A 14982-nucleotide genomic window follows, 5' to 3' on the forward strand; every position below is an offset into this window, starting at 1 on the left:
AATTCCATATATATGCGTTAGTATAGTGTATTGGTGTTTTTCTTTCTGGCTTACTTTACTCTGTATAATAAGCTCCAGTTTCATGCACCTCATTAGAACTGATTCAAATGTATTCTTTTTAATGGCAGAGTAATACTCCATTGTGTATATGTACCACAGCTTTCTTATCCATTCGTCTGCTGATGGAGATCTAGGTTGTTTCCATTCCTGGCTATTACAAACAGTGCTGCGATGAACATTGGGGTACATGTGTCTCTTTCAATTCTGGTTTCCCCAGTATGTATGCCCAGCAGTGGGATTGATGCGTCATATGGCAGTTCTATTTCCAGTTTTTTATTAAGGAATCTCCACACTGTTCTCCATAGTGCCTATACTAGTTTGCATTCCCACCAACAGTGTAAGAGGGTTCCCTTTTCTCCACACCCTCTCCAGCATTTATTGCTTGTAGACTTTTGGATCGCAGCCATTCTGACTGGTGTGAAATGGTACCTCATAGTGGTTTTGATTTGCATTTCTCTGATAATGAGTGATGATGAGCATCTGTATGTCTTCTTTGGGAAATGTCTGTTTAGTTCTTTGTCCCACTTTTTGATAGGGTCATTTATTTTTCTGGAATTGAGCTGCAGGAGTTGCTTATATATTTCTGAGATTAATTCTTTGTCAGTTGCTTCATTTGCTATTATTTTCTCCCATTCTGAAGGCTGTCTTTTCACCTTGCTTATAGTTTCCTGTGTTGTGCAGAAGCTTTTAAGTCTTATGTTTAGATCTTTAATCCACTCTGAATTTATTTTTGTGTATAGTGTTAGACAGTGTTCTAGTTTCATTCTTTTACAAGTGGTTGACCTGTTTTCCCAGCACAACTTGTTAAAGAGATTGTCTTTTCTCCATTGTATATTCTTGCTTCCTTTGTCAAAGATAAGGTGTCAATAGGTGTGTGGATTTATCTCTGGGCTTTCTATTTTGTTCCATTGATCTATATTTCTCTTTTTGAGCCAGTACCATACTATCTTGATGACTGTGGTGTTGTAGTAGAGCCTGAAGTCAGGCAGGTTGATTCTCCAGTTCCATTCTTCTTTCTCAAGATTGCTTTGGCTATTCGAACTTTTTTGTATTTCCACACAAATTGTGAAATTACTTGTTCTAGCTCTGTGAAAAATACCATTGGTAGCTTGATAGGGATTGCATTGAATCTATAGATTGCTTTGGGTAGTATACTCATTTTCACTATATTGATTCTTGCGATCCATGAACATGGTATATTTCTCCATATATTAGTGTCCTCTTAGATTTCTTTCACCAGTGTTTTATAGTTTTCTATATATAGGTCTTTACTTTCTTTAGGTAGATATATTCCTAAGTATTTTATTCTTTTTGTTGCAATGGTGAATGCAATTGTTTCCTTAATTTCTCTTTCTATTTTCTCATTGTTAGTGTATAGGAATGCAAGGGATTTCTGTGTGTTGATTTTATATCCTGCAACTGTACTATATTCATTGATTAGCTCTAGTAATTTTCTGGTGGAGTCTTTAGGGTTTTCTATGTAGAGATCATGTCATCTGCAAACAGTGCAAGTTTTACTTCTTCTTTTCCAATTTTGATTCCTTTTATTTATTTTTCTGCTCTGATTGCTGTGGCGAAAACTTCCAAAACTATGTTGAATAGTAGTGGTGAGAGTGGGCACCCTTGTCTTGTTCCTGACTTTAGGGGAAATGCTTTCCATTTTTCACCATTGAGGATAATGTTTGCTGCGGGTTTGTCATATATAGCTTTCATTAGGTATGTTCCTTCTATTCCTACTTTCTGGAGGGTTTTTTTTTAATCATAAATGGATGGTGAATTTTGTCAAAGGCTTTCTCTGCATCTACTGAGATAATCATATGGTTTTTATCTTTCAATTTGTTAATGTGGTATATTACATTGATTGATTTGCAGATATTGAAGAATCCTTGCATCCCTGGGATAGAGCCCACCTGGTCATGATATATGATATTTTTAATATGTTGTTGGATTCTGTTTGCTAGAATTTTGTTAAGGATTTTTGCATCTGTGTTCATCAGTGATATTGGCCTGTAGTTTTCTTTTTTGTGGCATCCTTTTTCAGGTTTTAGGAGAATTTTGAGCATTAATTTACTAGTGTGTGAGATGAGTGCAATTGTGCAGTAGTTTGAGCATTCTTTGGCATTGCCTTTCTTTGGGATTGGAATGAAAACTGACCTTTTTTTAAAATTTTATTTTATTTTTAAACTTTACAATATTGTATTAGTTTTGCCAAATATCGAAATGATTCCGCCACAGGTATACCTGTGTTCCCCATCCTGAACCTTCGCCCTCCTCCATCCCCATACCCTCCCTCAATTTAGAAAGATGGTAACAATAACCCTGTGTATGAGACAGCAAAAGAGACACTGATGTATAGATCAGTCTTATGGACTCTGTGGGAGAGGGAGAGGGTGGGGAGATTTGGGAGAATGGCATTGAAAACTGACCTTTTCCAGTCCTGTGGCCACTGCTGAGTTTTCCGAATTTGCTGGCATATTGAGTGCAGCACTTTCACAGCATCATCTTCCAGGATTTGAAATAGCTCAACTGGAATTCCATCACCTTCACTAGCTTTGTTCGTAGTGATGCTTTCTAAGACCCACTTGACTTCACATTGCAGGATATCTGGCTCTAGCTGAGTGATCACACCATCGTGATTATCTAGGTCATGAAGTTCTTTTTTGTACAGTTCTTCTGTGTATTGTTGCCAACTCTTCTTAATATCTTCTGCTTCTGTTAGGTCCATACCATTTCTGTCCTTTATCGAGCCCATCTTTGCATGAAATGTTCCCTTGGTATCTCTAACTTTCTTGAAGAGATCTCTAGTCTTTCCCATTCTATTGTTTTCCTCTATTTCTTTGCATTGATCACTGAAGAAGGCTTTCTTATCTCCCCTTGCTATTCTTTGGAAATATGCACTCAGATGCTTATATCTTTCCTTTTCTCCTTTGCTTTTCACTTCTCTTCTCTTCACAGCTATTTTTAAGGCCTCCCCAGAGAGCCATTTTGCTTTTTTGCATTTCTTTTCCTTGGGGATGGTCTTGATTCCTGTCTCCTGTACAATGTCATGAACTTCTGTCCATAGTTCATCATGCACTCTATCTATCAGATCTAGTCCCTTAAATCTATTTCTTACTTCAACTGATTGCCAACATCCGCTGGATCATGGAAAAAGCAAGAGAGTTCCAGAAAAACATATATTTCTGTTTTTCTGACTATGCCAAAGCCTTTGACTGTGTGGATCACAATAATCTGTGGAAAATTCTGAAAGAGATCGGAATACCAGACCACCTGACTTGCTTCTTGAGAAACCTATATGCAGGTCAGGAAGCAACAGTTAGAACTGGACATGGAACAACAGACTGGTTCCAAATAGGAAAAGGAGTACATCAAGGCTGTACATTGTCATTCTGCTTATTTAACTTACATGCAGAGTACATCATGAGAAACGCTGGGCTGGAAGAAGCAAAAGCTGAAATCAAGATTGCCAGGAGAAATTTCAATAACCTCAGATATGCAGATGACATGTGCATATGTCACAACCTTATGGCAGCAAGTGAAGAGGAACAAAAAGCGTCTTGATGAAAGTGAAAGAGGAGAGTGAAAAAGTTGATTTAAAACTCAATATTCAGAAAACTAAGATCATGGCATATGGTCCCATCACTTCATAGGAAATAGATGGGGAAACAGTGGAAACAGTGTCAGACTTTATTTTGGGGGGCTCCACAATCACTGCAGATGGTGATTGCAGCCATGAAATTAAAAGACGCTTACTCCTTGGAAGGAAAGTTCTGACCAACCTAGATAGCATATTAAAAAGCAGAAACATTACTTTGCCAACAAATGTCCATCTAGTCAAGGCTATGGTTTTTCTGGTGGTCATGTATGGGTGTGAGAGTTGGACTGTGAAGAAAGCTGAGTGCCAAAGAATTGATGCTTTTGAACTGTGGTGTTGGAGAAGATTCTTGAGGGTCCCTTGGACTGCAAGGAGATCAAACCAGTCCATCCTAAAGGAGATCAATCCTGGGTGTTCTTTGGAAGGACTGATGCTAAAGCTGAAACTCCAGTACTTTGGCCACTTCATGTGAAGAGTTGACTCGTTGGAAAAGACTCTGATGCTGGGAGGGATTGGGTTCAGGAGGACAAGAGGACAACAGAGGATGAGATGGCTAGATGGCATCACCGACTCCATGGACAAGAGTTTGGGTGAACTCCAGGAGTTGGTGATGGACAGGGAGGCCTGGTGTGCTGCAGTTCATGGGGTTGCACACAGTCGGATATGACTGAGTGGCTGATCTGAACCGAACTGTCAAGTTTTGGTATTAGGGTGATGGTGGTCTCATAGAATGAGTTTTGAAGTTTACCTTCTTCTGCAATTTTCTGGAAGAGTTTGAGTAGGATAGGTGTTAGCTCTTCTGTAAATTTTTGGTACAATTCTGCTGTGAAGCCATCTGGTCCTGGGCTTTTGCTTGTTGGAAGATTTCTGATTACAGTTTCAATTTCCATGTTTGTGATGGATCTGTTAAGATTTTCTGTTTCTTCCTGGTTCAGTTTTGGAAAGTTGTACTTTTCTAAGAATTTGTACGTTTCTTCCAAGTTGTACATTTTATGGGCATATGCTTATAATAGTCTCTTATGATCCTTTGTATTTCTGTGTTGTCTGTTGTGATCTCTATTTTCATTTCTAATTTTGTTGATTTGATTCTTCTCCCTTTGTTTCTTGATGAGTCTGGCTAATGCTTTATCTATTTTATTTATCTTCCCAAATAACTAGCTTTTGGCTCTGTTGATTTTTGCTATGGTCTCTTTTGTTTCTTTTGCATTAATTTCTGCCCTAATTTTTAAGATTTCTTTCCTTCTACTAACCCTGGGGTTCTTCATTTCTTCCTTTTCTAGTTGTTTTGGTGTAGAGTTAGGTTATTTATTTGACTTTTTTCTTGTTTCTTGTAGTAAGCCTGTATTGCTTTGAACCTTCCACTTATCACTGTTTTTACAGTGTCCTATAGGTTTTGGGTTGTTGTGTTTTTATTTTCATTGGTTTATATACATATTTTGATTTCTTTTTTGATTTCTTCTGTGATTTATTGGTTATTCAGCAGCGTGTTGTTCAGCCTACATATGTTGGAATTTTTAATAATTTTTGTCCTGTAATTGAGATCTAATCTTACTGCATTGTGGTCAGAAAAGATGCTTGGAATGATTTCAGTTTTTTTGAATTTACCAAGGCTAGATTTATGGCCCAGGATGTGATCTATCCTGGAGAACGTTCCATGTGCACTTGAGAAAAAGGTGAAATTCATTGTTTTGGGGTGAAATGTCCTATAGATATCAATTAGGTCTAACTGGTCTATTATATCATTGAAAGTTTGTGTTTCCTTGTTAATTTTCTGTTTAATTGATCTATCCATAGGTGTGAGTGGGGTATTAAAGTCTCCCACTATTATTGTTATTGTTTATTTCCCTTTCATACTTGTTAGCATTTGTCTTACATATTGTGGTGCTCCTATGTTGGGTGCATATATATTTATAATTGTTATATCTTCTTCTTGGGTTGGTCCTTTGATCATTATGTAGTGTCCTTCTTTGTCTCTTTTCACAGTCTGTGTTTTAAAGTCTATTTTATCTGATATGAGTATTGCTACTCCTGCTTTCTTTTGGTCTCTATTTGCGTGGGATATCTTTTTCCAGCCCTTCACTTTCAGTCTGTTCTGTGTCCCTTGTTTTGAGGTGGGTCTATTGTAGACAACATATATAGGCATCTTGTTTTTGTATCCATTGAGCCAGTTTTATCTTTTGGTTGGGGTATTCAACCCATTTACATTTAAGGTAATTATTGATAAGTATGATCCCGTTGCCATTTACTTTATTGTTTTGGGTTTGAGTTTATACACCCTTTCTGTGTTTCCTGTCTAGAGAAGATCCTTTAGCATTTGTTGGAGAGCTGGTTTGATGGTGCTGAATTCTCTGAACTTTTGCTTGTCTGTAAAGCTTTTGATTTCTCCTTCATATTTGAATGAAATCCTTCCTGGGTACAGTAATCTGGGTTGTAGGTTTTTCTCTTTGATCACTTTAAGTATGTCTTGCCATTCCCTCCTGGCCTGAAGAGTTTCTATTTAAACATCAGCTGTTATCCTTATGGGAATCCCCTTGTGTGTTATTTGTTGTTTTTCCCTTGCTGCTTTTAATATTTGTTCTTTGTGTTTGATTTTTGTTAATGTGATTAATATGTATCTTGTGTTTCGCATTGGGTGTATCCTGTTTTGGACTCTCTGGGTTTCTTGGACTTGGGTAATTATTTCCTTCCCCATTTTAAGGAAGTTTTCAACTGTTATCTCCTCAAGTATTTTCTCATGGTCTTTCTTTTTGTCTTCTTCTGGGACTCCTATGATTCAAATGTTGTGGCCTTTAACATTGTCCCAGAGGTCTCTGAGGTTGTCCTCATTTCTTTTAATTCTTTTTTCTTTTTTCCTCTGTTTCATTTATTTCTACCATTCTGTCTTCTATCTCACTTACCCTATCTTCTGCCTCCGTTATTCTACTGTTGGTTCCCTCCAGAGTGTTTTTTTATCTCATTTATAGCATTATTCATTACATATTGACTCTTTTGTATTTCTTCTAGGTCCTTGTTAAACATTTCTTGCATCTTCTCGATCCTTGTCTCCAGGCTATTTATCTGTAACTCCAATTTGTTTTCATGATTTTGCATCATTTTCACTATCATTATTCTGAATTCTTTATCAGGTAGATTCCCTATCTCTTCCTCTTTTGTTTGGTTTGGTGGGCATTTATCCTGCTCCTTTACCTGCTGAGTATTTCTCTGCCTTTTCATCTTGTTTATATTGCTGTGTTTGGGGTGGCCTTTATGTATTCTGGCAGTTTGTGGTTCCTCTTTATTGTGGAGGTTCCTCGCTGTGTGTGAGGTTGGACAGGTGGCTTGTCAAGGTTTCCTGGTTAGGGAAGCTTGTGTCAGTCTTCTGATGGGTGCAGCTGGATATCTTCTCTCTGGAGTGCATTGAAGTGTCCAGTAATGGTTTTTGAGATGTCAGTGGGTTTGGTAAAACTTTGGGCAGCCTATATATTGAAGCTCAGGGCTATGTTCCTGTTTTGCTGGCAAATTTGCATGGTATGTCTTGCTCTGGAACTTGTTGGCCCTTGGGTGGTGCTTGGTTTCAGTGCAGGTATGGAGGTATTGATGAACTCCTATCGATTAATGTTCCCTGGATTCAGGAGTTGTCTGGTGTTCTCAGGTTTTGGACTTAAGCCTCCTGCCTCTCGTTTTCAGTCTTATTCTTACAGTAGCCTCAGGACTTCTCCATCTGTACAGCACTGATGGTAAAACATCTAGGTTAATGATGAAAAGTTTCTCCACGGTGAGGGACACCCGGAGAGGTACACAGAGTTACATGGAGAAGAGAAGAGGGAGGAGGGAGATAGAGGTGACCAGGAGGAGAAGAGGGGGAATCAAATGGGGAGAGAACAAGCTAGCCAGTAATCACTTCCCTTTGCTCTCCACAGTCTGGACCCCTCAGAGATGTTCACGGAGTTACACAGAGAAGAGAAGAGAAGAGGAAGGAAGGAGACAGAGGTGTCCAGGAGGATAAAAGGGGGAATCAAAAGCAGAGAGACAGATCCTGCCAGTAATCCCTTCCCTAAGTGTTCTCCACAGCCCGGAACACACAAAGAGATTCACAGAGTTGGGTAGAGAAGAAAAGGGGGAGGGGGGAGATAGAGGCGACCTGGTGAAGAAGGAGAGTCCAAAGGGGGAGAGAACAATCAGACCAGTGATCTCTGTCCCAAGTAAAAATGGGTACTGAAGATTGGGTTCTTAAAGGTACAAAGTTGATAACAAATACCAAAAAGCAAAGATAAGAATCTAGAGTAGAGGTTAGAGTCTCAAAAATACAATATTAAAAAAGAAAAAAGTCACAGAAATCATAAAATATATATATATGAAGTTTGCTTTAAAAGTAGGGTCTTTTTTTTGCAAGGTAATAGTAGATTATAAAAATGAAAATTAAAGGAGTAATAGGGGACCTAAATTTTTTTTTTTAATTTAAAAAATGATAATAGTTAAAATACATCTATGGCTTTCTCTAGAGCTGTCGCGGACAGTGTGAGGTCAGTTCATTTTCAGAGAGTTCCTTGCTCCAGCTATACTTCTCCAGGTGTATAGGACCCTTCCTATGTAGTCTGTTCTAACTACAGGGTTTTAATATATTTCACCTGTCGCTTCCAAAGTGTTTCCCTCTGTTTATTTTAGCTTCTTCTGTTTGCTGGTCTCTTCAGTGTCTAATTTCTGCCCTGACACATGGTGGGGTGGTGATGGTCACTTTTTTTAGGTTCACTTGTTCAGTAGTGCTGTGGGGAGGGAGGAACACTGCAAACAAATATCAGTGGTGTGTGCTCACAGTGATTCAGCCACACTGGGTTTGCCCCCACTCACAGCATGTGTGCTTTCCCAGTCTACACTGCTCAGGCTCTAGGTTGCTCTGCTGATAACTGTCTGACACGGGCCCTGGGTTGCATGAACTCCCGATGTCTAAGCTGCTCAGGTTCAGGTTCTCGGGTACTCCACAATGGCACAGACTTGGTTTGGCCTGCGTTTTGAGCCTGTCCCTGGTCCGAGCAGCTCAGGTGACAAGGTGCTTGGTGAGTACAGTCGCTCCCAGGTGGGGACTGTGACTTATTGCCTCCCCCGTTCCAGCCGCTAGGTTTTCTGGGTGTACAATGGGTGCCGCACCTTCTCAGGTGTGCTGTGTATCTCTTCTGGGGAGCTGATCTCTGGCTACGACTGTCCCAATGGATGTCGACAGTCCAGAATCCCAAGAAGTCTTGTTAGCAACAAAGTCTGCTTGCAGTTTGGTATAGGATGCCTCTCTGGGGCCACGATTGCCCCCTTCCAGCTCTGGCTGCCCTCGCCTACCTGTCTCCAGCAGGAAATAAGCTGGTCCGCAGCCAGCTATCTCTGCTTAGTCCTTTGTTCTGTGAATGGGCCCAGCAGTGTCTTAGGTTAGGGCTTTTCGCGGGATAGCTGTCCCACAGTCTGGGTTGCTATCTCAAGCTAGTTCCCTCAGATTGCCATCAGGGCATTCAGGCCCAGTCCTTACCCTAAGCAATGCAGCCCATGCCTCCCTGTCCAGCCCCGCTTGCTAATGGGGGATGCAAGCATCTGGGCTGCTGCTCCATTGGGAGTTGCTGTTAGGCATGTAATCTGTGGGTTTTAATTATTTATTTATTTTTCCTCCCGGTTATTTTGCCCTCTGAGATTCCAAGGCTTGCCACAGAGCCACTGGAGAGAATGTTTCCCGGTGTTTGGAAACTTTTCTCTTTTTTAAGACTCCCTTCCTGGGACAGATCTCCATCCCTACCTCTTTTATCTCTCTTTTTATCTTTTATATTTTGTCCTACCTCCTTTCGAAGACAATGGACTGCCTTTCTGGGTGCCTGATGTCTTCTGCCGACATTCAGAAGTTGTTTTGTGGAATTTGCTCAGCGTTCACATGTTCTTCCGATGAATTTGTGGGGGAGAAAGTGATCTCCACGTCCTGTTCCTCTGCCATCTTAGGACCGCCTCCTACTTCCTTGGTTAAAATTATTCCAAAATATTTTATTAATTTGTATTATTGTGATTGGGATAGTTTTATTACTTTTTTGATATTTTGTTGTTATGTAGAAACAACTGGTTTCTGTACGTTGATTTTACATCCTGCAACCTGACTGAATCCATGGATTAGTTTAACAGGTTTTCTGGTTGAATCTTTGAGATGTTTGATGTATAATATCATATTATCTTAAATAATGGCAATTTTACTTCTTCCTTTTCATTTTGGATGCTTTTTATTTCTTTGTCTTGTTTCATTGCTCTAGCTAGGACTTCTAGTACTTTATGAATAACAGTGATGAAAAGTGGGCTCTCTTGTCTTGTTTCTGATATTAGAGGAAACGCTTTCAGTCTTTCACCGTTGAGTATGATGTTAAACTCTGGGTCTGACATATATAGCCTGTATTATTTTGAAGTAAGTTCTTTCAGTATTCAAATTGTTGAGAGTTGTTGTCATGAAATTATGCTGTATTTTGTGAGTTGTATTTTTTGCATTTTTTGAGATGATCGTAAATAGTTTTCATTCTATTAACATGGTATATCACATGTATTGACTTGTGTATTGTTGAACTACTTGTGTAGTTGAACTATCCTTCCTTCCTAGGGATAAATCCCACCTACTTATGGTGATTGTTTTGATGTGTTGTCAAATTCAATTTGATATTTTTTTTTTTTTAGAATTTTTGTACCTATATTCATCAAGAGTATTGGTTTAGTTTCCTTTTTTCATAGTGTCCCTATCTGTCTTTGATATCAGGGTAGTGCTGGCCTTGTAAAATGAGTTTGTGAGTGTTCCCTTCTAAGTTTTTTCGAAGAGTTTGAGATGAATTGCCATTCATTTTTCTTTAAATATTTGGTAGAATTCACTAGTGAAGCTGTTTGGTACTGGGATTTTGATTACTGGTTCAGTCTCCTTAGGATGCCCTGGTTCAATTCCTGGGTTGGAAGATCCCCTGGAGAAGGGATAGGCTACCCACTCCAGTATTCTTGGGATTCCCTTGTGGCTCAGCTGGTAAAGAATCTACCTGAAATGCAGGAGGCCTGAGTTCGATCCCTGGGTTGGAAAGATCTCCTTGAGAAGGGAAAGGCTACCCACTCCAGTACTCTGGCCTGGAGAACTGAATGGACTGTATAGCCCATGGGGTCGCAAAGAGGTGGACATAACTGAGTGGTTTTCACTTTCACTCTCCTTATTCATTATTAGAATGTTCATAGTTTATTTCTTTCTGATTCAGTCTTGGTAGGCTGTATGTTTCTAGAGATGTATTCATTTCTTCTAGGTTATCCAGTTTGTTGGCATATAACTATTCATACTAGTCTCTAATGATTCTTTATTTCTGAGCTATCAGTTGTGATGTCTTCTCTTTTATTTCTGGTTTTATTTATTTGGGTCCTCTTAGTCTAGCCAAAACTTTGTCAATTTTGTTTATCTTTTCAGAAAACCAGTTCATAGTTTTCTTGGTATTTTCTGTTGCATTTTTTTGGCCTCTGTTTCAGTTAATTTCCACCATAAGTTTTGTTATTTCCTTTCTTATGCTAATTTTGGGCTTACTTTGTTCTTTTTCTAATTCCTTGAATTGTAAAGTTTAGTTGCTTATTTGAAAGCTTTCTAATATCTTAATATATTCATTTATCACTATAAATTTCCCTTTCAGACTGTTTTTGCACCATTCTATAGGTTTTAGTGTGCTGTCTTTCCATTTATACTTGTTTGAAGATTTTTTAAAAATTTCCATTCTGATTCATTTTTTGACCCATTGGTTGTTTAGGAATGTGTTAAAAATCTTCCACATATTTGAAGATTTTCTAGCTTTCCTTTTAGTATTGATTTCTAGTTTCGTGACATTGTGGACAGAAAAGATAGTATGGTTCAATCTTCTTAAATTAGTTAAGACTGTTTTGTATCATATCATGTAGTCTATCCTGGAAAATGTTCTGTGTGCACTTGAGAAGAATGTGTATTCTGCTGCTGTTGGATGGAATGTTTCTTACATATCTGTTAGGTTCACTTGGTATAAGGTATGTTTCAAATCCGGTGTTTCTTTTTTGATTTTCTGTCTGGATGATGTATTCATTGCTGAAGATGGGTTATTGAAGTAGAAATTAAGAAGAGATGGCAAGAATACACAGAAGTACTGTACAAAAAAGATCTTCATGACTCAGATAATCACGATGGTGTGATCACTCATCTAGAGCCAGACATCCTGGAATGTGAAGTCAAGTGGGCCTTATAAAGCATCACTATGAACAAAGCTAGTGCAGGTGATGGAATTCCAGTTGAGCTGTTTCAAATCCTGAAAGATGATGCTGTGAAAGTGCTGCACTCAATATGCCAGCAAATTTGGAAAACTCAGCAGTGGCCACAGGCCTGGAAAAGGTCAGTTTTCATTCCAATCCCAAAGAAAGGCAATGCCAAAGATTGCTCAAACTACTGCACGATTGCACTCATCTCACACGCTAGTAAAGTAATGCTCAAAATTCTCCAAGCCAGGCTTCAGCAATACGTGAACTGTGAACTTGCAGATGTTCAAGCTGGTTTTAGAAAAGGCAGAGGAACCAGAGATCAAACTGCCAGCATCCACTGGATCATCGAAAAAGCAAGAGAGTTCCATAAAAACATCTATTTCTGCTTTATTGACTATGCCAAAGCCTTTGACTCTGTGGATCACAATAAACTGTGGAAAATTCAAGAGATGGGAATACCAGACCACCTGACCTGCCTCTTGAGAAACCTCTATGCAGGTCAGGAAGCAACAGTTAGAACTGGACAAGGAACAACAGACTGGTTCCAAATAGGAAAAGGAGTACATTAAGGCTGTATATTGTCACCCTGCTTATTTAACTTATATGCAGAGTACATCATGAGAAATGCTGGGCTGGAGGAAGCACAAGCTGGAATCCAGATTGCCAGGAGAAATATCAATAACCTCAGATATGCAGATGACAGCACCCATATGGCAGAAAGTGAAGAGGAACTGAAAAGCCTCTTGATGAAAGTGAAAGAGCAGAGTGAAAAAGTTGGCTTAAAGCTCAACATTGAGAAAACTAAGATCATGGCATCTGGTCCCATCACTTCATGGGAAATAGATGGGGAAACAGTGGAAACAGTGTCAGACTTTTTTTGGAGGTCTCCAAAATCACTGCAGATGGTGATTGCAGCCATGAAATTAAAAGGCACTTACTTCTTGGAAGGAAAGTTATGACCAACCTAGATAGCGTATTCAAAAGCAGAGACATTACTTTGCCAACAAAGGTCCGCCTAGTCAAGGCTATGGTTTTTCCAGTGGTCATGTATGGATGTGAGAGTTGGACTGTGAAGAAAGCTGAGTGCCGAAGAATTGCTGCTTTTGAACTGTGGTGTTAGAGAAGACTCTTGTGAATCCCTAGGACTGCAAGGAGACCAAACCAGTCCATCCTAGGAGATCAGTCCTGGGTGTTCATTGGAAGGACTGATGCTGAGGCTGAAACTCCAATACTTTGGCCACCTCATGTGAAGAGTTGACTCATTGGAAAAGACTGATGCTGGGAGGGATTGGGGCAGGAAGAGAAGGGGGTGACAGAGGATGAGATGTCTGGATGGCATCACCAACTCGATGCACATGAGTTTGGGTGAACTTTGGGAGTTGGTGATGGACAGGTAGGCCTGGCGTGCTGTGATTCATGGGGTTGTAAAGAGACTGACATGACTGAGCAACTGAACTGAACTGAATATTATTGTATTGTCTATTTCTCTCTTCAGATCTTTCAATATTAGCCGAAGATAATTAGGTTCTCTGATGTTGTTTGATCATATCATTGTGATTGTTATATCTTCGTAGTGAATTGACCACTTTATTATTTTATAATGACCTTATTTATCTCTTGATACCATTTTGGGAGGCTTCCCTTGTTTCTCAGCTGGTAAAGACTCTGCCTGCAATGTGGGAGAACTGGGTTTGATCCCTGGGTTGGGAAGATACCCTAGAGAAAGAAAAGGCTGTACAGTCTTATTTTGTGTTATATTAAGTATAGTTATCCCCACTTTCTTTTGGTTTCCACTTGCATGGAATATGTTTTCCCATTCCTTCACTTTGAGTCTCTGTGTGTACTTCAGTCTGAAGTGAGTCTCTTGGAGGCAGTATATAGTTGGATCTTCCTTTTTTTTTTCTAATCTGTCCAACCACTCTGTGCCTTTTGACTGGTGAATTCAATCTATTTATAGTTTGATTAACTATTGATATAAAAAGACTTACTGATTGCATCTAATTCATTGCTTTCTGGCTGTTTTATAGTTTAATTGTTCCTTTTTTCCTCTATTTATGCTTACTTTTTAAAAACTGGTGATTTTCTGTAGTAGTGTCCTCTATTTCCCCTTTCTTTGTCTTCTGAGAGTCTGATATAGATTTTTGTTTTATGGCTTCCACTGGGCTTAAATAAAGAATATTATAGATAAAGCAGCCCATTTAAAACTGATAGCAGCTTAATTTTGCATACAAAAGCTCCACCCATTTTCTGTCCCTCTTTTATTTTTGCTATCACATTTTGCCTCTTTTTATATTGTGTATTCATTAACAAATTACAGTAGCTGTAGTTATTTTTAATACTCTTTTGCTTTAACTTTTATACTATAGTTTTTAACACACCATCATATTACAGAATTAATCTTCGAAATCAACGTATTTAACCTTTACCAGTGTATTATATAGTTTTATATGTTTTCATGTCACTAACATCTTTTCCTTTCAGCATTTCTGCATTGTGAGTCTGGTGGTGATAAAATCCTTCAGATTTTGTTTGTCTGGTAATATCTGTATTCCTCCTTCATATCTGAAGGATAACTTTTCTGTACTATTCTTGGCTGGCAATGTTTTTCGTTCAACATTTTGAATGTGTCATTCTACTCTCTCCTGGCTTGTAGAGTTTCAGCTGAGAAAACTGCTCATAACCTAATGGGGATTCTTTTTTAGGTCATAATCTTTTTCTTTGGCTGCTTTTAGGATTTCTCTTTATCTTTGTTTTTGACAATATCATTATGATTTATCTTAATAAAGTCTTTTTGCATTAAGATAATAGGGTGATTAGAATCATGAATTTTGAAGTTCAAGTCTCTCCTCAAGTTTGGGAAGTTCTCAGCTACTTTTCTGCCTTTGATCCCTCTCTTTTCCCTCTGGAACCCCAGTTATTCTAATATTTGTATGTCTAATGGAATCCTATATATCACATAGGCTTTCTTCACTCTTTTCCATTACTTTTTCTTTGTTATCCTTTAACGTCAGATTTCCTATCCTCTAGCTCATTTGTTCTATCTTCCACTCAGTCTATTCTGAGATAGATGCTCTGTATTGCATTTTTCATTTCACTCA

The 14982-nt window shown here is 38.8% G+C and overlaps 1 protein-coding gene across 11 annotated transcripts in view; it reads left to right on the forward strand.

Moving 5' to 3' along the window:
* VAMP7 (vesicle associated membrane protein 7) overlaps positions 1-14982 on the forward strand; it is a 91592-nt gene that overhangs the window by 45295 nt on the left and 31315 nt on the right. Inside the window, exon 6 of one of the 11 annotated variants that reach the window (XM_086385932.1) lies at positions 7555-11990. The exons of the other annotated variants lie outside the window; for them this stretch is intronic. Coding sequence (XP_086242058.1) covers positions 7555-7640 — 86 coding nt within the window. The 3' untranslated portion in view covers positions 7641-11990. Of the gene's footprint in view, positions 1-7554; positions 11991-14982 lie in introns of those variants that run through there. 11 annotated transcript variants of the gene reach the window in all.

This window comes from Bos grunniens, chromosome X (assembly GCF_055505025.1).
Source record: "Bos grunniens cultivar Pamir isolate PY7600 chromosome X, Bosgru_T2T1.0, whole genome shotgun sequence".
NCBI classification, from domain to species: Eukaryota; Metazoa; Chordata; class Mammalia; order Artiodactyla; family Bovidae; genus Bos; species Bos grunniens.